This window comes from Salvia splendens, chromosome 7 (genome assembly GCF_004379255.2).
Source record: "Salvia splendens isolate huo1 chromosome 7, SspV2, whole genome shotgun sequence".
NCBI lineage: Eukaryota > Viridiplantae > Streptophyta > Magnoliopsida > Lamiales > Lamiaceae > Salvia > Salvia splendens.
In genome coordinates, this window is record NC_056038.1 from 34,742,057 (window position 1) to 34,769,383 (window position 27,327).

The following is a 27,327-nucleotide window of genomic DNA, read 5'->3' on the forward strand; positions in this document are numbered from 1 at the left end:
GAATGTCCGACCGGACGTCCGCCGTTGGAGATGCTCTTAGACATCAAAATATAACACTAGATGATAAAATACATGCTCCATATATTTTATGTCCAAGAAAATTAAAACACAAGCAATCACAGCTAATTTCTACTGTTTTTATTACAATTTCCGCGTTATATTGTCTGAAAGGTACAGAGGGTACTATTGGTACGGAGAAACAATACGACAAGATTATATTTTAATTTAATCACACAAAACAAGGCCATTTTAGTGAATTCCCATTAATTCAAATTTAACTGCTGATTATCTTCCAGACATATACATGTGACAATAATGGAGGTCCATGCTCTGGCACCACCAACAGCCACTAATCCCCAAAATTTTCAAAACAGATAAAAATTCACATTTTTTTAATTTATGATTTACAAATGTATTAAATTGATAAAAAATTTAAAAAACATATGACTGCTGATAAATGCAAGAGCAGTTACAACCTGCAACAAAACTGCCGCCTACACTTTATTTGTGATAAAGTTTGCATATACAGATATGCCTATTCAAGATTCTTGGCTCCCTTTTTTCCTAAATTAAACATAAGCATCAAAATATCGCCAGACTGTATTTGTGACCTTATTTCCAGCCTACCCACATCTTCCACTTCTTTCAATAGTTTCCATTAAATTCATATTTTCAGCTGAATTTAGCAAATACTTTCATTTTTGGGAAAAAAGATTGAATCTTTGTGAAAATCCCAACACCTTTCTTGGCATATAGATCTGCTCTACTGTTGTTGGAATCAGCAGCCCTCTTTGGGGGTCTTAATTTTGCTTGTGTTTGGTGAAGGTAAGTCTAGTGTTTTTTTGATGTTTTTGTTTGAGAGGGAATTTGGTGATTTTGAAGTCATTATTTTGATTTAATTTAACTTTATATATGATTTTTTGTTTTTAATCTTGTAGTGATTTGTGGGGGAGAAGAAGGGCGGAAACAGGAGAAGAAAAAGGGATTCTTGATTGGTTTGAACTATGAAGGGCTATTTTAGAAGGGGTTTAGGCTTGTTGTTGCATTTGATTTCCTTTATGTTTGCTTTCTCTGTGGAGGCTCAGAAATTGTCTTTTGTAATAAATTGTGGGACAAATTCTAGTGTGAATGTGGATGGGAGGAGATGGACAGGTGATGCTGCTGCAGGAAATAATGTCACCCTTAGTTCCCCTGCTGGGATTGAGGCCTCAACTAGTGTGTTCAATGGTGATCGAGTCTACGAGCCGTTGTATCGAACGGCTAGGATTTTTAGTGAGGGTTTGAACTATACTTTCCAAGTTCCTAATGAGAATTATTTTCTTAGGCTGCATTTCTATCCATTGGTAGTTGATGGATACAATGTCAATGAGTCTTTCTTTTCTGTTGAGGCCAATGGTTTGAGGTTGGTTTCGGAGTTCAATGTTCCCGGTGAGATTGCAGATAAAAATCAGAACTTGCCTGGATCTGAAGCTGCCAACTCTAGCTATACCTATTTGTTGAAGGAGTATTTCTTGTCTGTGGAGTCGAACGTAGTGGTTGTGAGCTTCGTCCCATCGAAGGGGTCGTTTGGTTTCGTGAGTGCTATTGAGGTTGTTGAGGTGGGGGATAGGCTGTTTGATGATTCGGTCACAAGAGTTGGGGGGAATGGTGGGGGTGGCGCGTTGGACTTGGGGAAACGAGGGATGGAGACGATGTATAGGTTGAATGTTGGTGGTCCGTCTATTAGGTCCTCCCATGATTCGCTTCTGTGGAGGACTTGGGAGATGGATTCGGGTTATATGATCAATGCGGATGCTGGTACTGTGCCCAACACCAAGGCTAATGTGACGTATGCCAATCCAAACGACACTGTTGTGGCTCCTCTCGCAGTGTATGAGTCAGTAAGGGTGTTGACGAATGCTGGAGTCATGGAGAAGAGATTCAACATGTCGTGGAAGTTGGAGGTGCATCCGGATTTTGAGTACATGGTTCGTCTGCACTTTTGTGAAGTGGTGTTCGACAATGCAAATCAGAGGGTCTTTAGGATATTCATCGACAATAAAACTGCTGCTGACAACTTTGATGTCTACGCGCGAGCTGGAGGGTTTAACAAGCCGTATCATGAGGATTACCTCGACTCTATGTCATCGAGCAGCAACACCCTTTGGATACAGCTAGGTCCTGATCCCACAACGGGGTCTGCTGGGACCGATGCTATATTGAATGGTTTGGAGGTTTTCAAGCTTAGCCGGATTGGAAATCTCGCCTATGTAGAGACTTATACCAATATAAACGAGAAGAAAGCTTCGAAAAGTTTGATCCTGTGGATTGGCATTGGAGCAGGCATTGCATCAATTGCCATTCTTGCAGCTACGTGGGTGCTCGTGTTTTGGTTCTGCAAGAAGAAAAGAGAAGAAAACGACACCAAGAATGGCCCTCCCGGGTGGCGCCCACTGTTCCTACACGGATTCAGTACTGCGAATGCTAAAGGTTCATCAACGAACTATCAGAACACGAACGGGCAGAACGGGACTATTCGGTCAGGGAGGCGTTTCACGTTAGCTGAGATTAGATCAGCAACAAATAACTTTGATGAGAGTCTAGTGATTGGAGTGGGGGGATTCGGGAAGGTGTTCAAAGGTGAGATTGGCGAAGGCGTTCTTGGAGCGATCAAACGAGCCAATCCACAATCTCAGCAGGGATTGAAAGAGTTTGAGACGGAGATTGAGATGCTGTCGAAGCTAAGACACAGGCATCTAGTCTCGTTGATTGGATTCTGCGATGAACAGAATGAGATGATCCTAGTGTATGAGTATATGGCTAATGGAACTTTCAGGAGCCATCTGTTTGGGAGCGACTTACCCCCGTTGAGTTGGAGGCAACGTCTAGAGATCTGCATTGGTGCCGCGAGAGGGCTACATTACCTCCATACTGGTTCGGACAGAGGCATCATCCACAGAGACGTGAAGACGACCAACATCTTGTTGGATAAGGATTTTGTTGCGAAAATGGCTGATTTCGGGCTGTCCAAAACCGGCCCTTCGTTGGAGCACACGCACGTGAGCACTGCAGTGAAGGGAAGCTTCGGTTATCTGGATCCCGAGTACTTCAGAAGGCAGCAGCTGACTGAGAAATCAGACGTCTACTCATTTGGTGTAGTCCTATTCGAAGCTGTCTGTGCACGAGCCGTGATCAATCCAACGCTGCCTAGGGAGCAGATCAATCTCGCAGAGTGGGCCATGCGTTGGCAACGGGAGAATTTACTCGAGAGAATACTTGATTCAACGCTGAGAGGCGACTACTCACAGGAATCACTGATGAAGTTTGGCGAGATCACTGAGAAATGCCTTGCGGACGAGGGGAAGTCCCGGCCAACCATGGGGGAAGTCCTGTGGCACTTGGAATACGTCTTGCAGCTGCAAGACGCTTGGCTGCGCAGCAATGCTGGCGAAGAAGACTCGGCCGCCTCAACAATGCTTGATCAGAGTATGCACACCATTGATGAGACGGGGCACGAGCCTGTTGTGGAGTCGGATGCAGAATCATCCTCAAAGACCGATGAATCGAGGGATCCGTTGGATCCTATGGTCGTTGGAGCTGATGAATTCTCACAGATGCTAAAACAGGAAGGAAGGTGAAAACTATGACGATTGATTTGTCATATAATCCCATCATGTGGATGAATGCGCATATGCATTCGAGGCTGTGGGGGGTTCGTCGTTTAAAATCTGCAACGCGCAACAGTGGACGAAGGCGAAGGCGGTGGCAACAAAGGCAGCCACCATATATAGTTAGTATGTAGCTCCTTATGAATGGCTTTTTTATGAGATTTGTTGCTATGTAGCCTTATAATTATGCCCAATTCTTTCATTCTTGTTTTGATGTCTGAAACTGTTGAATTTTAACATGATGTTTCGGCTTTTTATTGTGAGGGAAGGTCAGGCCATCTTCCTACAGTGACTGCAGATAGCAGACACCATTTGTGTAAGTTTGAGTTGTAAGGATTTGTAGCAAAGTTTGATATTTATATCAGTTATAATCTGAACCTATTGCCACCATTGTCTCCCAATTTCTTCATGCAAAGGGATTTGTATCAAATATAAAACTACTAACTACATTTAAAAGTATCTTACTTGGGCCTTTGTGTGAGGCCACAGTGAAATGGGTAGTTTACTTTTATTAGGAATTTAGGATTATAGACTGCTCTGTAAACAATGTTATATTAAAATTATAAGCTATATAAATCTTATCTTTTCATAAAACAATGGATGTTAAAGTTGATTGCAATGGAATTTGTAGCAAATGAATAATAAATAAATCTAATAAATGAACAATTAATCATCATTTTTCTCATTTCCCAACTAAAAAAGAAGTTTGAAAAACTTAATTAAAAATTTGACAGTGCAAAACTTATGGTAACTGTTGGAATTTGTTGGGCCACTGGTGGGCCCATACCATGCATACCTGGACCCACACCCAGATCCAATCCTACCTTTAAATTTAATCACTTTCTGGAAAAAAAATCGACGGTGGAATTTACATGACAGCGCAATGGGCCCACTGACATCACTGAATGATGTTGGATTAACACAATTCAAATTCACCTTTCAAATTGTTCTTTTTTCATCCTAATTTGGGGACATGTAATGTAAGTGGTCATAAAATTGAAATTGAACAATATGGAGTATAAATTAGTATAATTTCCAAAACTTTTAAAAATACTAGTAGCACGTTATTATTTGACATAGTTTCGATGCAGATTAAGAGAATGTCAGTGCCATTTGCAATAGATTTTAAATTACAAAATATTTTAAGTTTTATTATTTGACATATTTAAAAAAAAAAAATACGTATGTTGATTAAGAGTGTCATGTCATTTGCAATCGATTTTAAAATAAAATTAAATTCTATTGACCGTATTGGGATGAATGACCTCGCTAGAAACACTGCGGTCGTTCTCTGTGAACAAACAATTTTATAAATTAAATCACATTTTCATTTTCCAAATAGATAAACAAAAACATCATTATCATTGGTACTGATTGTTGATATAAGTAAACAGAGAAATTAAATACAATATAGTAGTATTAAATTAGTGACTAAAATAACAAAAAAAATACTAATTGAAATTAATGGAGTACTAAGTACTGCTATTAGTGTTTCTTGAATTCCAATTAGTGTGTATGCCTTCGTTTAGGAATATGTAATATACTCCCTCCGCCTACGAATAGGAGTTCCGTTTTTTCATTTTAGTCCATCCGCGAATAAGAATCTCAGTTCATTTTTACCATAAATGGTAATAGGATCCCACTTTTCACTAACTCATTCTACTCATATTTCATTTAAAAGTAATATATACAAATGAGACCATCATTCTACTAACTTTTGTCCACTCATTTTTCTTAATGTTTCTTAAATCCTTCTCCCATAAAATGGGACTCCAATAGCAAACGGAAGGAGTAGTTTATATGGTCAAATTGACATTTATATTAAGAATTGAGTGAAAATCAAAGCTCATATACTTTCTAAGAGCATCCCTCGCATCCTCCGCCCCTTCATCCGCCACTGTAGCATCGTGGACGATGGCTTCTCCATTGTCCGCGCCTGTGGTATCCTCTGCGGACGATGCGCGGAGTCCGCGGCTTTGTCCGCCACTGTGGGAGACGCGGACGATGTGATGGACGAAGGGACTCGTATTCATTTTTTTTTTCAATTTTCACACACTATATATATACATCTCATTTTCACTCCTTCCACTCAATTTTCACACACTATAAAACAAAATGAATCCCGGAGATTACCCAAATCCAAATAGTCCGATGTTCGGTGGTGGTGCACAGTGGCCGGGTACAGAATTCGATGAGTACCGACCATTCGACTCCAACACCCAGTACGATCCCGAATTCAGCACGAATTCGTACGGGCTGTCAGACATGAAGCCTTCTCCCACGCGCACCCGCCCCACCCCGCGACCGCTCCTCCGCCGCCGCCGTTCCCTCCTCCGCCGCTGCCACCTCGGGCTCCGCCACCAAGAAGAAGCGGACCAAGGCAAGAGCCCAGAAGTTGCCGCTTACGGCGGTGAATGAAGAGTTCACCCTGGGGAGGACGAACTACTAGCCGGAAGAATCCATCGTCTTGACGAGGTGTTGGATTGATATTTCAGAGGATCCGGTGTTCGCCAACAATCAGAAGATTGTTGCGTATTGGGAGCGCATCGCTGAAAAATACAACGAGGCCAAGCCGCTGACCGCCTACAAGCGCCAAAGGAAGCCGCTCTGCAAGCACTGAGAGTAAATAAAGAAGCAGGTCAATTTGTTCTCGGCGGAGTACGCGAAGTTCGAGAGGGAGCAGGGCAGCGACGAGAGTCTGTCGGATGTGCACGACAAAGTGGTGCAGTCGTACATGTCATTGTACGGTGATTTCAAGCACTACTAGTCCTGGGCGCTCTTGAATGAGAAGCAGAAGTTCGTTGGAGGTGTGCTGCCCCAATCGACGGCGGCGAAGAAGAGGGCGAAGCACACCTTTGCCGGTGATTATACGAGCAGCGACAACGGCGCAGCTCCAATGGACCTCAACCATCCGGTGTACGAGGATGAGAGTTCCGGCACACCGATGTCCTCCCGGCGTCCCGCTGGCATCATGGCTACCAAGGGCAAGGCGACATCCTCACAGGCCGCGCCGCCTACCCCGGCCCCGAGCGGGACATGCCTACACGGAGTTGGTGGTCTCCACCAACTATAGGACGTTGTTGGACACGCACGGCCTCAGGCAGACGGACGACCCGGGTCAAATCGCATACCTCCAGGATATGTTCGATGGCCTCCGCCGCAAGTTGGGAATGCTTTAGAGTAGCCTCTTTTTATCTGTAGTGCATTTTTTTATTTTTAATTTTGTAACTTTTTTTATTTAAGTAAATGTAGGATTTTCCTTAATTGTGTTTTTTATAATTTTGCTTGATATATTTGCAAACAAAAATTAAATACAAAATAGAAGTAAGGCGGACTATAGGGCGGGCTATAGTCCGCCCCATTGCAGGTGAAAGTGAGCATAGGGCGGGCTATCCTCCGCTCCATTGTGGATGCCCTAATACTAAATATGTTTCTTTCCTTTATAGTTATAAAACACAAATATACATTCCAAAAAGAAAGCAAAGTACAATAGTTCAAATAAACATTCAACAAGAACTCTTAGAGCATCCGCATCGCGTCTCGATGCGGGCTCTATCTCGTCTCGGAGAGACGAGACGGCATCGAGACAGCAATGCGGGGGCACGTCTCGTCTCTATCTTGTCCCACGTCTCTCCGCGAAGAGGAAGCTGGCGAGACGTCTCGTCACGCGCCTTGGCGCGCTCCCGTTCGTGCGTGACGCCCACTCGTTTTTAGCCGTTTTTTCAAATTTTTATTTTTTTTCTATTTTTTAAATCCCACAATCACTTCTATAAATATCAAATCATTCCCACAAATTATCCATCATAAAAAACTCTCTATTGTAATATTAGGATTTAAATTATGTGTTTTTTTATTTATTTTTAGGATTTTAAATTATGTTTTTAATTTTTTTCTTAGATTTTAATTATGTGTTTTTTATTTTTTTAGAATTTTAAATTATAATTTTATTTATTTAATGAAGTGTGTTTTTATTAATTGAATTTGTTGGAAATTAAAATTAAAAATGAAATTGAATGAATTGTTAAGAGATGTGATGGTTAAGAGATGGAGGCATGCATGTATTGTCTCTTAGTTAAGAGATGAGGTAAAAAATACAATGAGACCTATGAATAATGAAGAGATGAGACGGTTAAAAGACGTATAAGAGACAAGGATGCGGATGACCTATATACAAAGTCTATTTTTTTCAAATCCTATTTTATTGTTCTAAAATATCCCAATTTCCGAAATTAGAGGCCTAAAAAAACCCTAGTCAAAGAGTAAACTTGGTGGGACCCAGTGTTGTTCCAATACTGCAACACCACTTTCGATTTCCGATGCTCTGCTCCTCCATGAGCTCAAAGCAGCGCACAGTTTCCATGTCAAATAAATGGACCCCAATCAATTTTATACACTAGATTTGATGATTCTCATTGACGTCCACCACGCGCTAAGATTCCCCAAATCCCCTTTTCACGGGCATAATTACGCATTTAATCCCATTTTATTTCCCGCTACTATTTCCCTCTCTTTTTCTCTTCTGACTCTCTTCTGCTGCTTTTGTTTTTTTACTGTTTCTTTTATCTGCCACCAGAGATTCTTGATTAAAGAATAACCCCTTAATTAAAGCTTATAGCCTGAATTTATTTGGGGGTTTTAATACAATTAAATACTGCTAGACTAAAAAGGTAGAATAATGAAAGTGAAATAAAAGTTGGGCTAAGAATTTCCCACAATTCTAACGATGGAACAAAACATAATTAATGTGTTGCGCTTCCCCACTTGTGAGCTGCGTTGGTTGGAGGATTTAAAAGTTTAAAAAAGGGATGTAAATCATCAATTAAGAAGAGACAAAGGTGTTGCCTTTTGTGTATGGAGAGAGAGAGAGAAAGTGAGTGGGAGTGTGGTTTTCTTGTGTAAATTGCATAAAAATCCCTGCTTTTTTCCTTTTCACGTCTTTTAGGGTTTCAAAAGGCCTAAGCTTTTTTGATGTATCGTGTCCATAGTAGTTTGTTGTGAGATAATTTGAACACCCTTTTTGGTTTTGTGAAAGCTACATTGACATTAGAAAGTGAGAAATTGTTGTCTTTCTTTAGTACATGGTTGTATTTTGAGCTATCAATTTTTTTTGTCGAAAGGAGGAGCTTGAATCTTGAAAAGGAAAGTTACCAACTCCTCCATGGTGATAGAACGGTGAAGTTTCCTTTGTTTAGATCTCCATTTTGTGCTGTCTTTTTCCTTCCAAGGTGTAGTGGTCTGAAAATGTGGTGTGAAGCTCTGGCTCTGTGTTTGTTGCAGTGAAAGAACACATTTTTAGTGGAATTCAGTTGTGGGTGTTTTGTTTGGTTGCTGTATAACACAGTACATTTCCTTAGATTCCAAATCTTGAGGTACATTTGTGGATAACAAGATTGTTTTTGCTTGGGTTTAGAATGAGGATATTTAGGCTTCTTGTTGTGAGTCTTTGTTGTGTCTCCTGCTTCGGACAGCTCCCATCTCAGGACATCTTGGCATTGCTTGAGTTCAAGAAAGGAATCAAGCATGATCCAACTGGTTTTGTAGTGAACTCATGGAATGATGAGTCAATTGATTTCAATGGCTGCCCTTCTTCTTGGAATGGAATCATGTGTAATGGTGGTAATGTTGCTGCTGTTGTTCTTGATAACTTAGGCTTATCTGCTGATGTGGATTTGAGTGTGTTCTCTAATCTAACAATGCTTGTGAAGCTGTCAATTGCAAACAATTCCATATCTGGAAAGTTAGAAAAAAGCCTAGGCAACTTCAAGAGCCTTGAGTATCTCGATGTTTCGAATAATTTGTTATCCTCTTCGTTGCCATCTGAGATTGGTAATCTTGCTAGCCTAAAGAATCTGTCACTGGCTGGAAATAACTTATCTGGTGCGATTCCGGACTCAATATCCGGTCTTGCCTCGATTAGGTCTCTAGACATGAGCCGGAATTTGCTCTCCGGGCCCTTGCCTTCATCCTTGACGAGGCTGGGAAGTTTGGTGTATCTCAATTTGTCGTTGAACAGCTTCACAAAGGGCGTCCCGAAGGGTTTGGAGCTGATGACTGAGCTTGATGTGCTCGACTTACATGGAAACATGCTCGATGGCAAGGTTGATCCTTTGTTCCTGCTGCTCACTACAGCTAGCCATGTTGATCTTAGTGGGAATTTGCTAGTTAATGCTGCAGAGGATCAGAAAAAGTTTCTAAAAGGAGTTTCTCCATCTCTAAAGCATTTGAATCTCAGCCACAACCAGATTGTGGGATCGCTCGTTGGTGGTGGCGACGCGCAAGCTTTTGGGAGCTTGAAGGTCTTGGATTTGAGCTACAATCAGCTGTTTGGGGAATTGCCAGGCTTCAATTTTGTTTATGATCTCGAGGTCTTGAGACTTGGCAACAACAAGTTTACTGGCCCCGTTCCGAACAACCTTCTGAAAGGAGACTCTTTGGTCCTAACTGAGCTGGACCTAAGTGGGAATAACCTTACAGGTATATTGTCTACTCAGAACTTGTCTTTTTTACTTTTAGAAAACTGTGAATTTTATCTTATGTTCATAATTTCTAGTGTTGATTGTTGTTAGGAATGCCCATTGAATTACGATGTGATGTTTTAGTGTTTGATTTTCTTGTTTTAGTAACTGTTTAGTAACTGTATTGCTAACACCTTGTTTTACTTGACAGGGCCTATAAGTATGATTACTTCGACGACGTTGCACACTCTTAACCTGTCCTCTAATCAGCTCACCGGTGAGCTTCCTCTGCTGACGGGAAGCTGTGCTGTGATCGACGTGTCAAGAAACAACTTTCAAGGAAATTTGACTCGGTTGGTTAAATGGGGGAATGTCGAGTTCCTTGAATTAAGCCAGAACCAATTGACAGGGCCTATTCCAGAGGCGACGGCTCAGTTTCTGCGTCTGAATCACCTCAACCTCTCCCACAATTCCCTGAACGGTTCCCTGCCTAAAGCCATCTCGTTGTTTCCGAAGCTCACCACTCTCGATCTCAGCTTCAATGGATTAGACGGACCTCTTTTAGCTTCTCTTTTAACGTCGGAGACTCTCAAGGAACTTCATCTGCAGGGCAATGCCTTCTCCGGAAGTATTGAGTTCTCGCCTCTCTCTAACATTACAAATCTTCTTGTGATTGATCTTGCTGACAATGAGCTTAGCGGTGAGTTGCCTGATGAATTTGGTTCGTTCACTGGACTTCAAACGCTCAACGTCAGTAGAAACAATTTCTCGGGGTCTATGCCTAGTTCGTTTGGTAATCTCACAGACTTACAGTCGTTGGACATAACCGGGAATCATTTCACCGGGCATCTGCCAGATAATTTGGCTGATAGTCTCCAAAGCTTCAATGCTTCGTATAATAATCTCTCCGGTGTTGTCCCTGATAATCTGAGGAGGTTCCCTACGTCTTCGTTCTACCCTGGCAACTCCGACTTGCAATTCCCTAATCCTCCTCCGGGATCAAGGCAAGGCCAAGCTGGAAACTCGAGTAATAATCATATGAGAACTATTGTTATCGTGGCAATAGTAGTTTCATGTGTGGCTGCTTTGATCATTCTGATCCTACTCGTCATTTTTATCTGTCGCAAGCGGAAATCCAAGAGGCCGTTGCCTGTTGTCACCACCAAAGACGCCAGCCGCCCTTCAACGAATCCATCTAGCATCGGTGGCAGGGACCGTGCTAGTGGCTTGACTGTTTCAGCTGAGGATCTAGTGAGGTCGAGAAAAGGGTCGTCATCAGAGATAATTGACCCTGAAGAGAAACTGGCAGCAGTAACCGGTTTCTCCCCATCGAAGACCGGCCACTTCTCGTGGTCGCCTGAATCTGGCGATTCATACACTATAGATAGCCTCTCGAGATTAGATGTCAAATCTCCCGATCGGCTGGCAGGCGAGCTGTATTTTCTAGACGACACTATCTCGTTCTCTGCTGAGGAGCTGTCACGAGCACCGGCAGAAGTCCTTGGACGGAGCAGCCACGGGACGTCGTACAGAGCGACTCTGGAGAACGGGCTGTTCTTGACCGTGAAGTGGCTGAGGGAAGGTGTTGCTAAGCAGAGGAAAGAATTTGCTAAAGAAGCAAAGAAGTTTTCCAACATCAGACATCCAAATGTGGTGGGGCTCAGAGGCTACTACTGGGGGCCCACACAACATGAGAAGCTCATACTGTCCGACTACATATCGCCCGGTGGCCTCGCGAGCTTTCTATACGGTAATTCGATTTTAAGACAACTACGTTTTTCGTTTGCTACTTGGCTTACAATGTTAATTGGTTAGATGAGAGGTTGATACATTTTAAGTAGATTCTTGGACATTTGATAACTGATTATGCACAATGGAAAGTTGTTATGTTGTGTTTGTGGTTCTAAGCTACGTTTTCAACGAATCTACTATTTGCAGATCGACCGGGGAGGAAGGGGCCGCCCTTAACGTGGGCACAGAGGCTCAAGATCGCAGTAGACGTTGCACGTGGCCTAAACTATCTCCATTTCGACCGAGCCGTGCCTCACGGAAACCTCAAAGCAGCAAATGTACTACTCGAAGGGCCCGATCTCAACGCCAAAGTGGCTGACTACTGTCTGCACCGTCTTATGACCCAATCAGGCACCATCGAACAGATCCTCGACGCTGGTGTTCTAGGTTACCGCGCGCCAGAGCTAATCGCGTCCAAGAAGCCCCTCCCGTCGTTCAAATCAGATGTCTATGCATTCGGAGTCATTATGCTGGAACTCTTAACCGGGAAATGTGCTGGTGATGTCGTCTCGGGTGCAGATGGAGGAGTCGGGCTGTCGGATTGGGTCCGGTTTAAGGTGGCGGAAGGGCGAGGAGCAGAGTGCTTCGATGCAGCGTTGGTGGCGGAGATGAGCGTCCCTGCAGCCGATAAAGGGATGAAAGAGGTGCTCGGGATCGCCCTCCGGTGCATCCGTTCGGTGTCGGAGAGGCCGGGCATCAAGAATGTGTATGAAGATCTATCCTCCATTTAGGTTTGGTTAGTTTTTGTTTTAGTGAAGATCAAGATATGAGGTGGGGATTAAATATCTCATTTTCACCTCCCTTTTTTTTTTTTGCTTTTGAGTAGTGGAAGTAGAAAGTTTGTTATTTTTGTTATTTTTATTTTTGCAACAATTGTTGTATATTGGGACTATCTTGATGTGTACCAGCTTCTTTTTTCTGATTCCGACGGCTCGTCGGGAAAATCTCCGGTCATCTCGAATTCAAAATGCCGATTTGGGGATGATGAAGTTCAGTTTAGTTCTATGGCATTGAGATACGTTATACTTTAATTAGTTTTCTTAAATTTTAATATAAAAATTTATAATACTTCTTCCATCCTCTTATTATGTGGGTTAGTTTTCTATTATAACTTTCCTTACTAATTATCTCACTTCATACTATTTTGAGTACATTCTACTAACTCACTTTACTCATTGTAAACTAATATTTTTATATAGGATTCACATTCCTCTAACTTTTTCTACCCACTTTGTTCTATATTTTTAAAATTCATATTAGTGGATGAAGAGGTACCTATTTTAATTTTTTTTTTATTAAATAATTTAAGACATAATAGTTCTATAAAAAAATCCTATATTTTAGGTTTATTACTTTTATGGATATTCTTTCCCATTCAGATTCAAATTTTAATAAATGAATTATATTTATTTTCTGTTTTTAATGCATTATTATGTTAAATAAAATATATCTATATTCATATACATTTATATTTATAAATAAATTATAATGTGTCATGTATAGCACGGGTGTGATACTAATAGTGTAAAGTAAAGGTGAAGTATAAACATAATGTGATAAAAAGGAAATTAAGTTCAGAAGTGTATGCAGTCTTTTAATTTGTCGAACACTTCAAATAATTAAAGTGTGTACTATTAATTTTGTTAAAATGCATTCATTTTAAGTTTCAATGTTACACATAGAAAAAGAGAATAGTAATAAATATTAGACCTAGTATTGATAGTGGAAGTGTCATGCAAATATCCTTCAGAATTGAAATCTTTATAGTCAGTTGGGTTAATTGGTTTTCACAATATTATGTGTGTTTTAAATAAATGATAAATAAAGACGTAAAGATGTATTGATTACAAAGGGAAATAATCACAACTAATCCAGCCACAATAAACCAAGTTGAAAGATACGAGTAGTGTAGCATGATCATAATAAGTTGAAATTGTTACCAGTGTAGCATGATCATAATAAGTTGAAATTGTTACCGTAGCGTCTAAAATAATCTTCATAATCTTTATAATAGTTGTATTCGTAAGATTCAAATATGGGGGCAGAAGAATCAAATGGATCTCCGCCATCGCAATTAGGCCACGGTATATCACTGATTGAATCATTAGGGAGTTTAAGATGTTTAATTTTCTGACGACATCTTTTTCCCAAATCCCCTTCAAGATCGAGATCAAAACACCGCCGAATGTCAAGTGATTCGAGACGTGGACAACAGTGAAGGATGGCTTCAAGTCCTTCATTCCCAATCCAATGTGCAAATAGTTGGAGATGATGCAGATTAGGCATGCTTTTGCAGATTGCAAAAGCATACAAATTCCGATGGTGCACTGCAATAAAATCATCATTTAACAATGTCTTAACTATGTACTTAAATCCGTTGCATGAGAATGATTTCAACATTGGGCAACAATTGCCAATAGCTTCAATGTCAGCAGCACCAATAATTTTTCTAATAGTGAGATGCAATTCTTCCAAATGTACAAGCTTTGCAAACATTCTAGTTGCAACATCTCCTGATAGGTTAAAGCAAGTTCCAAGTTTAAGGCGTTTGAGATTTGGTGATCTGTCAAACAACAAAACATTAGACCAATTTAAAAATCACTTTCAACAACTTGTTTTTAAGTTTGTTTTTTACCCCTCAGTGATGTACTCCATGAGTGTGTCATTGCCGAAATACTGAATGGTGAGGTCGACCAATTGTCCCTGGCTACGATCCACTGCGCAGCGGCACATGACAGTATACTTGTCGATCAAAGGACCTTGCTTTTTGTTGGAGAAATCGATGACTCGCCACAGGGAGGGATCCTTGCAGACCTTCCACCAGGTGGTACACACTTGCTGCGCACTTGTGAGCATCCCCTCCGCCCCCAGCCTCTGCAGTATATTGGCCGTGACATCCCAAGGCAGTTCAGTCCACAGCGGAGGCGGAGGCGGAGGTGGAGGTGGAGGCGGAGGCGGAGGAACATCAATATTTCTATGAACCCAGCCGATGCAGAGAGGCATCCATGTATGGAAGGGAGCAATGATATAAGGGATAGTATTTTGCAGGGAGAATTGGTAAGGATTATATGTAGGGAATAGGTAAGGAAGGGAATAATATGGAGAGAATGGGTGACAATATTGTACTAGTTGGATGGATATTGTTGGTAGAGTATAACTGGCCATGGCGGAAGTGAATGGAGAAACTATGAATATCATATCAAATAAAAGTCTCCATGATTTATAGGGGATTCCAAAACCAAATAACAAATCGAGCAATATAACATTCAACCCAATCCTATAATCTCTCAAAATTAGTACTAACAGATCTGATTTGATTCGGCGTTTTGATTATGGTTACCTGATATGTAGGACACAGAGATTAGAGGTATGAAGAGATTTTGTGGAAGGATCCAAAATCAAATTACATGTTATATTCAACGAAGTTCCAAGGATCCAAAAGCAAAGTATATTTTCTTGATTTATATTTCTTCCATTTTAGAAGATATGTCTTATTTTGAAACAACTCTATAACCGAATAAATGCATCTATTTCACAACATAATACAGAAAACAACGTCTCTAACCCTAAAAACTAAGGTTTTGGACTAGGCCAACGGATTAATCAAGTTGCTACCGATAACCATCAAATGAAAATTAATTATTAATTATATTTATAAAATGAACTCCCTCCGTCCCATTCAAGATGGGCACATTCTTGAGTGGTATGGAGTTGTAGGTGGAATAATTGATTGTGATAAAATAGAGTGGAAAAACTGATTGAATATTTTAAAGAGGAGATATGAGAGAAGGATTTAAATTCAAATGTAGAAAGTGGACATTTTGAATAAGACAAACTAAAAAGGAAAAGTGGACATTTTAAATGGAACGGAGTGAGTACTAAAACATTTAATTATGATAAATTTGAGATAAATGCTTCAAACATAAATATGATCAAATAGTAATATTTGAGAGATTTGTACAAAATGAAACATAATATTTCAATAAGTTTTAAAGTATGTTTTAGAAATTTAAATACTTTTTAGTGAATTTGAAGTCATTTAATTTATTTATCTATTATTATATTAATAAAAGTTAAATATATAATTTGTATATTTAATATAAAATTGAAAGTTACTTTTTAGTTATCTATATTACAAAAATATTCAATGAAGTGTCGAATTATGAGTCAAACAAATAGAACAATAAATCATTTTTCTTTTCCTTTATCAAAAGCGATTTGCCGATCTATTTTCCTGGAACATATACCGTAATCGGAATGTATAGGCTCATCCCACTTACAAACCTGAATTCAACTAAAACTGAACTGGTCCAGTAGGGACGTTCCCCTTGCTAGACAAATATATAGGTAATGTTCAAGACAAAACATGGATTGACATAACTTTCGAAACTTCAATTTTTCTCATAAACATATTTGAAACATGTCACGACCGCATTTTCTAAGGATAGAAAACACGGTTAATCGCGACTAGGGGAGGATTAAAGAAGCGGGGAAGAAAGGGGAAAACACAAATCGACTATAGCTCGAAACAAATGGGAATAGCTCGAAATAAAATCAGAGTTTTGGACAAAATAGACTTGAGTCTTTTAAGATGCACAACGGAAGCAAATGAACGCGGTTCCATGTATGAAGACATGAACCTCCGAGAGTCAAAATCTGACTGAATTAAATGTCTTGTCTCAATAGCACTTCCTCCACCACTTCGCTGCTCAACCTGCACATTTAGAAATATATGCAGGGCTGAGTACAAAAAGTACTCAGTGAACACATTGCCGAAAATTACACATATACATTTGAAAATATTGTCAAGCCATCATCACAGTAACACTCGGGGTGTTGTTAAAAGACCCGAGCTTACTAAAAATATCACATTGGGTTGCAACCCCTTTTTCCGGTACTTAGCCATATCTGATCACATTGTGCCGTCGAAATGGTGTTCTCGCACGGTCACCTTCTCTGCCCATCATGTCAGAGGTATTCGTGTGCCGGGAAGGTGGCCACCTTCCACGGTCACCTTCTCTGCCCAACATGTCAGAGGTATTCTTGTGCCGGGAAGGTGGCCACCTTCCACGGTCACCTGCTCTGCCCAACATGTCAGAGGTAGCTTGTGTACACTAGTCCGAGCGGGGACACCACCATCACTGGGACCCGAATTCGACTTATATCATCATTCATTATTCCTTTGGCCTTATCCGAACAGATAGGCATCATACAAAAACATTTATGGCAAGACAACATCTTTAAAAATCACGAACATGTGTTCGTGTTTTCATAAAGTACGATTTGTATTTTTAGTATAAGAAAGCTCACCTTGAATGTTTAGTTCCCTTAGCTTGAATCTTTCGTTCCGACTTTACTTGTGGGCGTACCCTTTTGAAAATATCACAATATAATAATACACTAATTAGACTCAAGGACAAAACTACTTAAATTAGAATGCATGCACCCTCATTAAAGTCTTTTATCTCGTTTCTCGATTTTCGCGTATTTTCGATTATTCGGCGGCCGCCCAAGGCGTCGCTTGAGACGCCATCGGCCGCTTACGCCCATAATTCCTCTGTTGGCTCCTCGTATTTCCCCCCACGATATCGAATTAAAATCCCAAAATTATAAAAGTGCACAATTAAAATATCGCAACTATTTCCCCTCGAAAATATATTTATTTGGACTTAGGATAAAATTATTCATCCTTTGAAATATTCCGGGATTAATTAAATAATTCATCACAATTAATTATCGATCCAAAACTTAATTAGAAGCCCCAAAGCTTAATTATTTCCCCACCTTATATCTCTAATTAAAAGTTTAAAGCCCAAAATAAAATAAATTGAGTCCAAACTAAACAAATCATCCACTTTAAATTAATGAGGCCCAATTCTTTTAAAAACCAAAGGCCCAACATCCAATTAGAAAAAGAGACCAGCCCATTTCAAAAACTAAATTAGTCCATATACTCCCCCTTCCACCACACGTATAATCTACTCTCACACCTAAATTACTATTCATATTCTTCCCCAATTGCACAAAATAGAGAACCCTTCCCTAATTTAGAGTTTCAGCTCTCTCCCCTCCATCATCTTCTCCTTTCCTCTCCCCCCTTTCTCGGTTCTCCCTCTTCCTCTCTTTCTCCTCTCCCTTTTTCCTCTCTTTCTCTCTTCTCTTTCTCGGCTATGCTCACGCCGCCGCCACCGCCACCGCCACCGCCACCACCGCTGCTGTACGCGCGGCTGCTCGCCGTCGCGGCCCTCCACCTCCCTCTCTCGATTTCCACCGACATCACACCATCGCTGCTCCACCTCCTCAGCTCCCCCCCTCTCTCCCGAATCTGCCGCCGCCGCCACTGTGCATGCACAGGCGGCGGCTCCGCCGCTTCTTCTCCACGCCTCGCGCTGCCGGAGCAGCTCCCCGAAGCCACCACAGTCGCCACCTCCTCGCCGGATTCCCGAAAGGTAAGGATTGATTTATTGTTCTTCCCCCTTTTTTTCAATTTCTAAGAATTTATAATCTTAGATCTAAAGTTTTGGAATTTAATTTGTGAAGGTTGTGAAATTAGTGACGAATCGGGGTGGGGGCTGTCCTTGGTTGTCTCCGGGCTGCCGAGAATCTGTCTCCGACAGATTTATATTTTAGTCTAAGATAAATACCTGAGTTCTTTGCTAGAAATTGCTATTTCTATGTTCTTTGCTATAGTTGTTAAGTTCGTATTTGGCAGAGGCTAAATCTTGCCTATATGCATATGTTGAAAGAAGAAAAATATGTTGTTGTTACTTACCTTCATATGTGATGAATAAACTTTGCTGTAATTTCCACTACGATGTGAACATCCTCTTCCTTTGCCTTCCTGCTTTGTTGGAAGTATTTTGGGAGGAGAGTATTGTTTGGTACGAGGTGGGGTAGTGAAAGTGATGAACAATATGTTCTTGCTGGTATGTATATGTGAGTAGCAAGTGGTCTGACATGATCCTCCAAATATTCTCTTGTTGGAGAATTGATGATTGTTCTGACATTTCATTTAATGCCGTATCAATTGCTGCTGAAAATTTGATCCTCAGGATCGGATCTGCCTATCCCTTTCTTTTATATTTTATTTGTTTTATTAAATTTTATTATTTGTATATTTATTTACTTATTTGTTTAACTTGGTGTAGGAAAAATCCCGTTTAAGCTCGTGGCTTTGGTGTAGGAAAATAAATAGCATCCATAGTCTTCCCTGATAATGTACTGGACTTTCTTGGAGTGCGAGCACGACCGTTGAACGGGCTGCGTGAACTTTTCTCTAATTGTAATAGATAAGGATTTGATAAATTTGTATAATAGTAATTTAGCGGACTTCGGAAATATGTCGGACATTATAAATTTTTATTTGGTGTTACTTCTTTTTTTTTTTACTTGAAATATTCGTTCGAGAACGAAGCAATGATTATTTATAATTCCAAGATCAATTATTATACATGAAAATGACAGATTTCGAATACTACAACGATCACTTATTATTTAACTTTAGGCTAATAATAATAATAATAAGGTACGAAAGTTTGGGTTGTTACAAAATAAAACTCATTTTTATCAGTCAAAGTCGAGCACATTAATATTACATAACTAAATAATACTCCCCCGTCCCAACTAAGTTAAGACAAAACCTTTGGGAACGAAGATTAAGAAATTGCGTTGAAAAGTAGGAGAGATGAATAAAATATGAAAGATAAGGAGAGAGTAAAGTAGATGGTGAAATAAAGTAAGAGTGATAGGATGTTTTGTTTTTTGCTAAAAAAGAAAATGACTCAACTTAGTTTGTACTCGCTCCGTCCCAAGGAAGATGACCTCTTCCTTGGGTGGCACGGGATTTTATGCATCTTTATTTTGTGTGTTGAGTGAAGAGATTAAAGTAAGACAGAAGGAATAAAGTAGAGATAAAGGTATTTCCACTTTATGTACTGAGTCATCTTTGTTGGGACAAACTAAAAATGAAAGTGAGTCATATTTAGTAGGACGAAGGGAGTACCAACTTAGTTGGGACGAAGGGAGTACATTATTATTTATGGGTCCACCATCCACTACACGATTTCAACTATTTTTCTCCTTATCTTTTACGTTACCAATTACGCATTAAAACCCGTGCCAACTCCAAATTGGCTATTGCTATGAGACGGAGGGAGTATTACTTAAGTCATCCTTTGTAATTGTACTTAACTAGTCATTGCCGTAGAATACCAATGAACTCCATGTCGAAAATTATTACTCTCTCCGTCCCATAATAATTGTCACTCTTATTGTGGGCACGGTCTTAAGAAATGTAAATAAAAGTTGGTTGGAAAAGTTAGTGGAATGTGGGACCCATTTTTTATATTGATTTTATAATAAAATGTGAGTGAGTGAGTTAGTGGAATGTGAGACATACTTACCATTTATGGTAAAAATGAAGTGTGATAATTATTGTGAAACGGATCGAAATGGAAAAGAGTGACAATTATTGTGAGATGGAGGGAGTATTATCTACAATGCAAAAATTCCTCGTTTTAACAGAATAAAAATACGCTTCAAAACCTGGCGTGAAAATTTTCGGGTCGTTACAGAAAACAAATAACTAAACATAAATCATCAACTTTTTTCAGAGCAGAAGAAGACTGAATTTGCTCATGTGCCTCCCCATTTTGCGAGTATTAAGAAGGGATAACTGCTCCAAAAAGCATGAACTTTGACCTTACCGTAGTCGGCGAGGGGGCTGGCGCGGCCGAAACCAGCGGTGGCGACGCACTTGACCTTACAGGCGGTGGGACAATCAACTATAAACACAATTATTGGAAGTGAAAACATCCCGTCTTTCCCCTTCACTCCGGCGAGCTTCGAGAGGTGGCGCTCTTTGATGAATCCCGTCACTTCCATGTCGTAATTAAACGAGGAAGTCATGCTCGTTTTTAGCGCGGTTTTGGCCTTCTGTCGTATCCAGAAGAAGCCGGTGGCGCGGTTGAAGCCGAGCTCTTCGAACTCAACCTCCGCCACCAGAAACACGTACCGCGGATTCGAGAATTTGTCGAGAAGTTCTAGAAACTTCTGCTTGCATGTGATATGTCACGACCGCCCTTCTAGGGTATAATAAATGCGGCGATCACGACTTAAACAGACTTAAATATAACAAGGAAAATAGGCTAGAGTTTCATCAAGAAGGTTTGACCAACATATTAAATGAGCAATTAAATATAAAACAAGATGAGGACTCGGGTTTAAATAATGAGTTGGGTCGGGCATTAATATTCAAGGAACAGATTAAGAGTTTGACATTATCCAACAAGACTTTAAAAAAATCCAATAACCGAACAAATTCAAGTTCAAGCCCAATAACTAATAAGTAAAAGAAATATCGCAGCGGAAAACGACCAAGAGAAGGAGTGAAGTCATGTGTGAAGACACGACGACGCTCGGAGTTTCAAGACAATATTATCAATTCTTTTAATTAGCTCAACACCGCCAACCGCTCGTCGCCGCTCAACCTGCACATAAGGAAAACACATGCAGGGCTGAGTACTTATAAAAATACTTAGTGGACTTATGCAGAAACATTTTCATAAAAATTGTTATTTATCATGCCATACGTAAGTAACCATCGGGGTTTAGCTTTAGAAATGCCCGAGGCACTCAAAATCATTTTCCATTGCAAAAGTCGACTGATCAGTCATTTTCCCATAGACGTTAGTCATATCTGCTCATACATGACAAGGAATGCGGCCGCAAACCAGGTCACTAGACCGGCCAGCCCGTACGCTAGCACACGATCTACCATAGGTGTACACTAATCCAAGTAGGGTTTGCGGCCCTACGAGGACCCGAATTCAATTTAAATAATAGTGGCAAAAGCCACTTCAGATAGGCACGTTAAAACAAAACACGGCATGATAAACATAGTAATTTCCATCGATAAAGTATTTAGGACATTGTCCTTAGTTAAAAGAAAGCCCACCTCGACCGTTTAGACCTTAAGTACTTCTTTCCCTTTGTTATCATGCTTCGGGCACGAGTTATCACCTTTAGATAATATGTATTACCAATCAGTCACAAACATTGACTCATAATTATGCATGTCCCCAACGTTTCCCTTTTTCCCCAACAAAAGGAGACACACCGTAGCATGCATCATCGAATAACACATCACTTCATCATATAGTGGTTTCCTTAACACATACATATCATGTATATCATTTAAAACACAACAACATAGTTATTTTCGCAAGGATAGAAATCTGGCAGCAACGCGCGGTCATTTTGTAAAAATCATTTAAAATTCATCCGGCCTCCGTTGGGGCTCAAACTTTCCCACAATACAGTAGACACATCAAATATCATTCATTTAAATCACATCAAAATAATCTTTTTAGGTCGGTCAAATCGGAAACGTAACTCACTGGTCGAGAAAAACAATTTCTGGCAGAACTGTGCAGTCAACTTTAAAAATTCACCAAAAATTCATCTTTCGTCCAAATAGGTTGAAATTTACACACGACACAGAAGACACCTTAAGGTTTACTCATAAAAAAAATCGTGCAAAAAGGAGTTTGTTTGGTCGGTCAAACATGCGTCGGAACCTACTGTCCGAACACTATAGATTTCATGCTTCCAAATTCGAATTAGGGTTTTATCCCCATTCATCCAAACACAACCTTTTTATGCTTCTAACACATAATCATGCTTAAAAGAGTTCTCACACTCATGTTCTCATATAATCACACATCATTCACCAATGATTCATTTAGACTTCATACGGTTTCATTCAAAAGCGTATATTCACAATTGATCTCATACAAACACAAATTCCCACCGATTAAATTCCTAGATTTGAAATCCCTACACTCACTATATGCATGAGGGAGTCAAAACCATGTTTGAATGGAGAGGATGAAGAAAAGAAGTTCGATTGTACCTTTCTTGATTGAAACAATCGGTAGAACAAATAGAAATCTTGATTCTTCAACAAACTCTTGGCAAAGAATGAAAGATCTTGAGTGGGATAGAAGAACAAGTGGAGAGAGGAGTGGAGAGAGGATGGGGCGTGTGGGAGGGAGAGAGAGGCATGTGATTAGTGGGGGCTAGGGTTAGGGTTTGTTTTATCCCTATTTATAGAGTTAGAAATAAATCCTCCAATTAATTGCATGAAGATTTGGAGGGGATTTGGTGGGGGAAAATTAACGTGATTCTTGGGGGAGGAATAAGGGGGTTTCGAAAATTATAGGCTATTTAATTAGCCTATGATTTAATTTGGTATTTCACGGAGTAGAATAAAATAATACGGAGCAGAAAATAACAAAAAGCCTCCCAAAAATATAGGAATTAGGCGTGTATTATTCCCCCCTCAACTAGGAATAAATTTCAAATCTTTAATTTGAATAAGATAAGGCAAGATTTGCTAGGATATTTGAATTTATTAATGGGAGGAAATAAATAGGGGATCAAATAATATAATAAACAATTTCCTCCTTCCATAATTAGGAAATTTCGAAATCTCCCTTAGAACAAGCATAGGGATCGATTTTTCTCATGAAGAAATAAAGTAATTGGGCTTTGGATTTAATTTGGATAATTATCCCAAACGAATAATTAATATAAGAAAATATAATTCCTCTCCAATAATTAATAGTGGTCGAAAATTCTAAATAAAAAGAGCAAGATGAAAATTGATGATCCTATTAAATCTCACTCACCCTTAGAAAAATAATTCACCGCAATATATTTCACCCCGCATCAAATATTCAAAAGCCACGTCACAAAATCAACGAAGTTGACTTGGTCGAACCAAAATTAGGTCACCAAAGGAATCGCATAACAATTCCACTCGTCATTTAATTCACGGCATTAAAAGAAATAAATGCAACATCTTAGGGTTTGAAAATTAGGGTTCAAAAAATGGGGCGTTACATGGTAGATCTCGGCGCTCTTGCGATGAACTTCGATCTCTTTCGACATTTTGTTTTTGATTTTGAGTGTTATCTTTTTTTCTTTCTTTTTTTTATATACTGAGTTTTAATTTGTTGTGGGCAACGTGAAATAATTGGGTTGTAAATGCGTGACTTTTCGAATTTATTAGGCTAAGTCTCGTGCCGTATACACTAAATGGGGTCTAGGAATAGCATAATTTTATTGACAAATTAAAATTGATACGTCATCAAACATTAGCTATTTTTTGTGTTAATTCCTATGTTCTGCTTATATCACGTCAGTATGCTATTATTGCAACATTTTGTTGTAGTGTTTATTTTACATTCCTTAGTACTATCACTAACAAGAAATATATTTTATGATACTACTATTACACAATACTCTCCACATTTGGTGGTTATGCGTGATATGAGTTTTATGATCTACATATCCAATCTTTCGCAAATATAAAACTAAAAAAATCAAAGTTGTAATTCGTTGTACACATTTTCATCTACGTAGCGTATGTGGAACATATATTGGTGACATAAAATGTGACATTGAAACGCAAAATGTGGGTTATGGAGTATTTCAAGACGAGTGAAGGAAAAATACTTGTTTAGGAACACGATGAAAGCAAAGAAAATGAAGATAGTATAAGTTTGGTTACAACTAAGATCAGTATCATGAATTCAAGGCACTAGAATTCAAGGCATTAAGATCAGTATCATGAACATATACCAGTAATTGTTTATTTGCATGGCTCTAGAATTCAAGGCACATTCCCCCGCTATTTACAAAATAGGTTTCGTGACCACATTAAGGAAGGTCCGATTGCAAATAATAGATCATGAATTCGCAATTACTATCTACTCCAAAACATGGATATCTGAAGTCAACGATTCCAAATTTTCAAGATTTATGTATTCGTTCAAGACAGTTAATCTAATTAAAAAAACTACTGATGAAGAGCCACTCTTTGATAGAGTACTACTTTTTCAATATTATTATTATTATTATTATTATTATTATTATTATTATTATTATTATTATTATTATTATTATTATTATTATTATTATTATTCGTGTATTAACATTGTCTCGATTTCTATTTTTGTAGATATAATCGGTGTGATTATCGACCCATGCAAGGTCATTATACAATCTAATTCTCGAGTCATCAAGATTAGGTTTATTTATAATGAATGATATTAGACACACAAAAAGTCATGCTAAAAGAATGCCAACAAACACTACCGGATTTTTCATAAATACCAATTTCATAAATCATATGTGTCATTTCAGTGAAATAAATTTCTAGATTGTGCCCTAATTTTATGATATTATTATTATTATTTGTGTTCTTAATTATGACATTTTATATTACATTGTCTTATCTTTCTTATTTTGATAGTTCTATTTTTTTATGCTATTCAGTATGTTGTTGATAACAATAGAAGAATAGGTGAAAAGAGAATAATATTATAATAAGCAGTATTAATCACTATCATTCTTTTTTTAAAAATTCATGATATTTCAGTTATTTTGGATTCATGAGTATGAATTTATTGATAAGTTTTGGAGTAATTTAAGTATATTTTGTTAATATGGCGGTTACCAAATGAATTAAGCAATAAACTAAACAAATACTCTGAGCACTACACCAATTTGATATATAGCGGTTATGTTTGATTCCTGAAGTTTTTTATAATTAAGAATTCCATCATACAAGTTGATATAATAAGTTAAATGCAATTGCAATCACTAGTTATAATGGATAATCAAATTTTAGAAATATCGTTCAATTAATTTCTAGCCTTTCTTCTTCCCACATGACATATTCATCTCATCAATTTTGTATATTGCTTGCAACTTTTTCTCCTCTATAAATATCGTTCAATCATCATATATGCATCATCAAATCATTCTGCTCTTATAAATAAAGAAAAACACTCCGACTTTCTCCACTAAGTGTACTCCATCGAACTCGAGCCTATCAAAGGGGCGATGAAAATTTGATTTATGATTTCAGGCTACCTTGCTTGAATCGGTGAAATTTAAAAGACCATTCAATTCTTATCTTGCGTCAGTAGAAACGGCCTTCCATGTTTTAGAGTTGGGAGGTGGTTATCCGATGGGGATATAGAGAAACCTTTTATATACTGTACTTGTCTCCATCCATGATTAACTGACATGAGTTGACTCGGCTCGAATTTAAGAAATATATTAGAAAGTGTGTGGAAAAAGTTCATGGAATACGAGACTTGCTTTTATTAATATATGAGTGAGATGAGTTAGTGGAATATGAGAGGTCTTTAAGTAGTAAAAATTTAGGTGTTAATTAATTGGTGACGGAAGAAAAAGAAAATTATGCCAATTAATTTTGCATTATTATAGGGAGTGGTACAACATTAGCATTTTTTTCGTGGGGTGAATTAAAGATGTGTGGATTGAGTTCAATGCTTTGTTACATCGACTTCATGGGAATATGCACACAACATACATTTGATATGATTATGTTCTCCTAGGAGCTGTCTGAACCACTAGATAATTAGGATCTGTCTGAGCTTCAGTGACATCCGATCCTGAAAAGTGTGCAGCTAGGCTGACATGAGGGGCTTGCGTTGCCCGTGGAGCCACTGGAGGGGCTTGCGCTACTGGAGCCACTGGTGGGGCTTGCGTTGCCCGTGGAGCCACTGGAGGGGCTTGCGCTGCTGGAGCCACTGGTGGGGCTTGCGCTGCCCGTGGAGCCACTGGAGGGGCTTGCGCTGCTGGAGCCACTGGTGGGGCTTGCGCTGCCCGTGGAGCCACTGGAGGGGCTTGCGCTGCTGGAGCCACTGGTGGGGCTTGCGCTGCCCGTGGAGCCACTGGAGGGGCTTGCGCTGCTGGAGCCACTGGTGGGGCTTGCGCTGCCCGTGGAGCCACTGGAGGGGCTTGCGCTGCTGGAGCCACTGGTGAGGCTTGCGCTGCCGCTGGAGCCACTGGAGGGGCTTGCGCTGCTGGAGCCACTGGAGGGGCTTGCGCTGCCGCTGGAGCCACTGGCGGGGCTTGCGCTGCTGGAGCCACTGGCGGGGCTTGCGCTGCTGGAGCCACTGGAGGGACGTGTGCTTCCAGTAGAGGGGGGTGGACTAATGCTGGAGGCCCGTACGCGACTGGTGGAGCGGCATACACGACCGGTGGAGGGGCGGCGAACGCGACCGGCAGTGGTCCATGGGCTGCCATGGCATATGCAGCCATTGGTGGTACATAGATCGGCTCGTCACGTACAAACTGAATCCACACGAGTTGTGGAATGCCATGGACAATCATCGTGTACGGTACCCACCATATTACCGGTAAATGAATTATAACCTATATATCAACAAGACAACAACAATTACGAAATACCCAAAGAATCACACAAATTACGAAAGAAAACAGTCTTTGTCAAGAAGAAAATCCTAAAAATACTTAGCTTAAAGAAAAAGAGTCAATTCACAAATACGTCGATTCAAGAAACACTAGAAGGACTTAACCAAGAAAACTAAATA

The 27,327-nt window shown here is 39.7% G+C and overlaps 5 protein-coding genes across 6 annotated transcripts; 3 read left to right on the forward strand and 2 right to left on the reverse strand.

The window, feature by feature from the left end:
• The first annotated feature begins 467 nt into the window (after window positions 1-467).
• LOC121742420 (probable receptor-like protein kinase At1g30570) lies at window positions 468-4,024 on the forward strand. The gene is made up of 2 exons (XM_042135555.1): window positions 468-825; window positions 939-4,024. The coding sequence occupies exon 2, from the start codon at window positions 1,005-1,007 to the stop codon at window positions 3,615-3,617; it is 2,613 nt and encodes an 870-aa protein (XP_041991489.1). The 5' UTR covers window positions 468-825; window positions 939-1,004; the 3' UTR covers window positions 3,618-4,024.
• A 4,121-nt stretch (window positions 4,025-8,145) lies between these two features.
• Window positions 8,146-12,924, forward strand: LOC121742356 (LRR receptor-like serine/threonine-protein kinase GHR1). The gene is made up of 3 exons (XM_042135474.1): window positions 8,146-10,121; window positions 10,314-11,852; window positions 12,041-12,924. Exons 1-3 carry the CDS (start codon window positions 9,059-9,061, stop codon window positions 12,622-12,624), a joined length of 3,186 nt encoding a protein of 1,061 aa, XP_041991408.1. The 5' UTR covers window positions 8,146-9,058; the 3' UTR covers window positions 12,625-12,924.
• An 889-nt stretch (window positions 12,925-13,813) lies between these two features.
• On the reverse strand, window positions 13,814-19,030 carry LOC121811043 (F-box protein SKIP19-like). Of its 2 annotated transcripts, XM_042211805.1 has the most exons (3): window positions 18,666-19,030; window positions 14,529-15,233; window positions 13,814-14,456 (listed from the first exon to the last, which is right to left on the reverse strand). In XM_042211805.1, the coding sequence occupies exons 2-3, from the start codon at window positions 15,089-15,091 to the stop codon at window positions 13,847-13,849; spliced, it is 1,173 nt and encodes a 390-aa protein (XP_042067739.1). In that variant the 5' UTR covers window positions 15,092-15,233; window positions 18,666-19,030; the 3' UTR covers window positions 13,814-13,846. The 2 variants fall into 2 exon arrangements, 1 of the variants encoding a protein (XP_042067739.1); XR_006052499.1 differs by lacking the exons at window positions 13,814-14,456; window positions 14,529-15,233 and adding an exon at window positions 17,207-17,263.
• On the forward strand, window positions 17,827-19,265 carry LOC121811044 (zinc finger homeobox protein 3-like). Its single transcript, XM_042211806.1, has 2 exons — window positions 17,827-18,342; window positions 19,042-19,265. The coding sequence occupies exons 1-2, from the start codon at window positions 18,064-18,066 to the stop codon at window positions 19,105-19,107; spliced, it is 345 nt and encodes a 114-aa protein (XP_042067740.1). The 5' UTR covers window positions 17,827-18,063; the 3' UTR covers window positions 19,108-19,265.
• Window positions 19,266-26,311: 7,046 nt separating this feature from the next.
• LOC121810796 (proline-rich protein 36-like) lies at window positions 26,312-27,034 on the reverse strand. Its single transcript, XM_042211524.1, has one exon. It carries the CDS (start codon window positions 27,032-27,034, stop codon window positions 26,312-26,314), a length of 723 nt encoding a protein of 240 aa, XP_042067458.1.
• Between the last annotated feature and the right edge of the window lie 293 nt (window positions 27,035-27,327).

What these genes read in the sequence shown, in the direction of transcription:
- LOC121742420 (XM_042135555.1), top strand. Translation starts at nt 1,005, where the DNA reads ATGAAGGGCTATTTTAGAAGGGGTTTAGGCTTGTTGTTGCATTTGATT.
- LOC121742356 (XM_042135474.1), top strand. Translation starts at nt 9,059, where the DNA reads ATGAGGATATTTAGGCTTCTTGTTGTGAGTCTTTGTTGTGTCTCCTGC. An exon ending in AAGTGGGAATAACCTTACAG is followed by an intron (nt 10,122 to 10,313) that starts GTATATTGTCTA and finishes TTTACTTGACAG; the next exon opens with GGCCTATAAGTATGATTACT. An exon ending in CCTCGCGAGCTTTCTATACG is followed by an intron (nt 11,853 to 12,040) that starts GTAATTCGATTT and finishes TACTATTTGCAG; the next exon opens with ATCGACCGGGGAGGAAGGGG.
- LOC121811043 (XM_042211805.1), bottom strand. Translation starts at nt 15,091, where the DNA reads ATGATATTCATAGTTTCTCCATTCACTTCCGCCATGGCCAGTTATACT. An exon ending in ATGGAGTACATCACTGAGGG is followed by an intron (nt 14,457 to 14,528) that starts GTAAAAAACAAA and finishes GTTGTTTGACAG; the next exon opens with ATCACCAAATCTCAAACGCC.
- LOC121811044 (XM_042211806.1), top strand. Translation starts at nt 18,064, where the DNA reads ATGCTCACGCCGCCGCCACCGCCACCGCCACCGCCACCACCGCTGCTG. An exon ending in CCTCGCCGGATTCCCGAAAG is followed by an intron (nt 18,343 to 19,041) that starts GTAAGGATTGAT and finishes AACTTGGTGTAG; the next exon opens with GAAAAATCCCGTTTAAGCTC.
- LOC121810796 (XM_042211524.1), bottom strand. Translation starts at nt 27,034, where the DNA reads ATGGCTGCATATGCCATGGCAGCCCATGGACCACTGCCGGTCGCGTTC.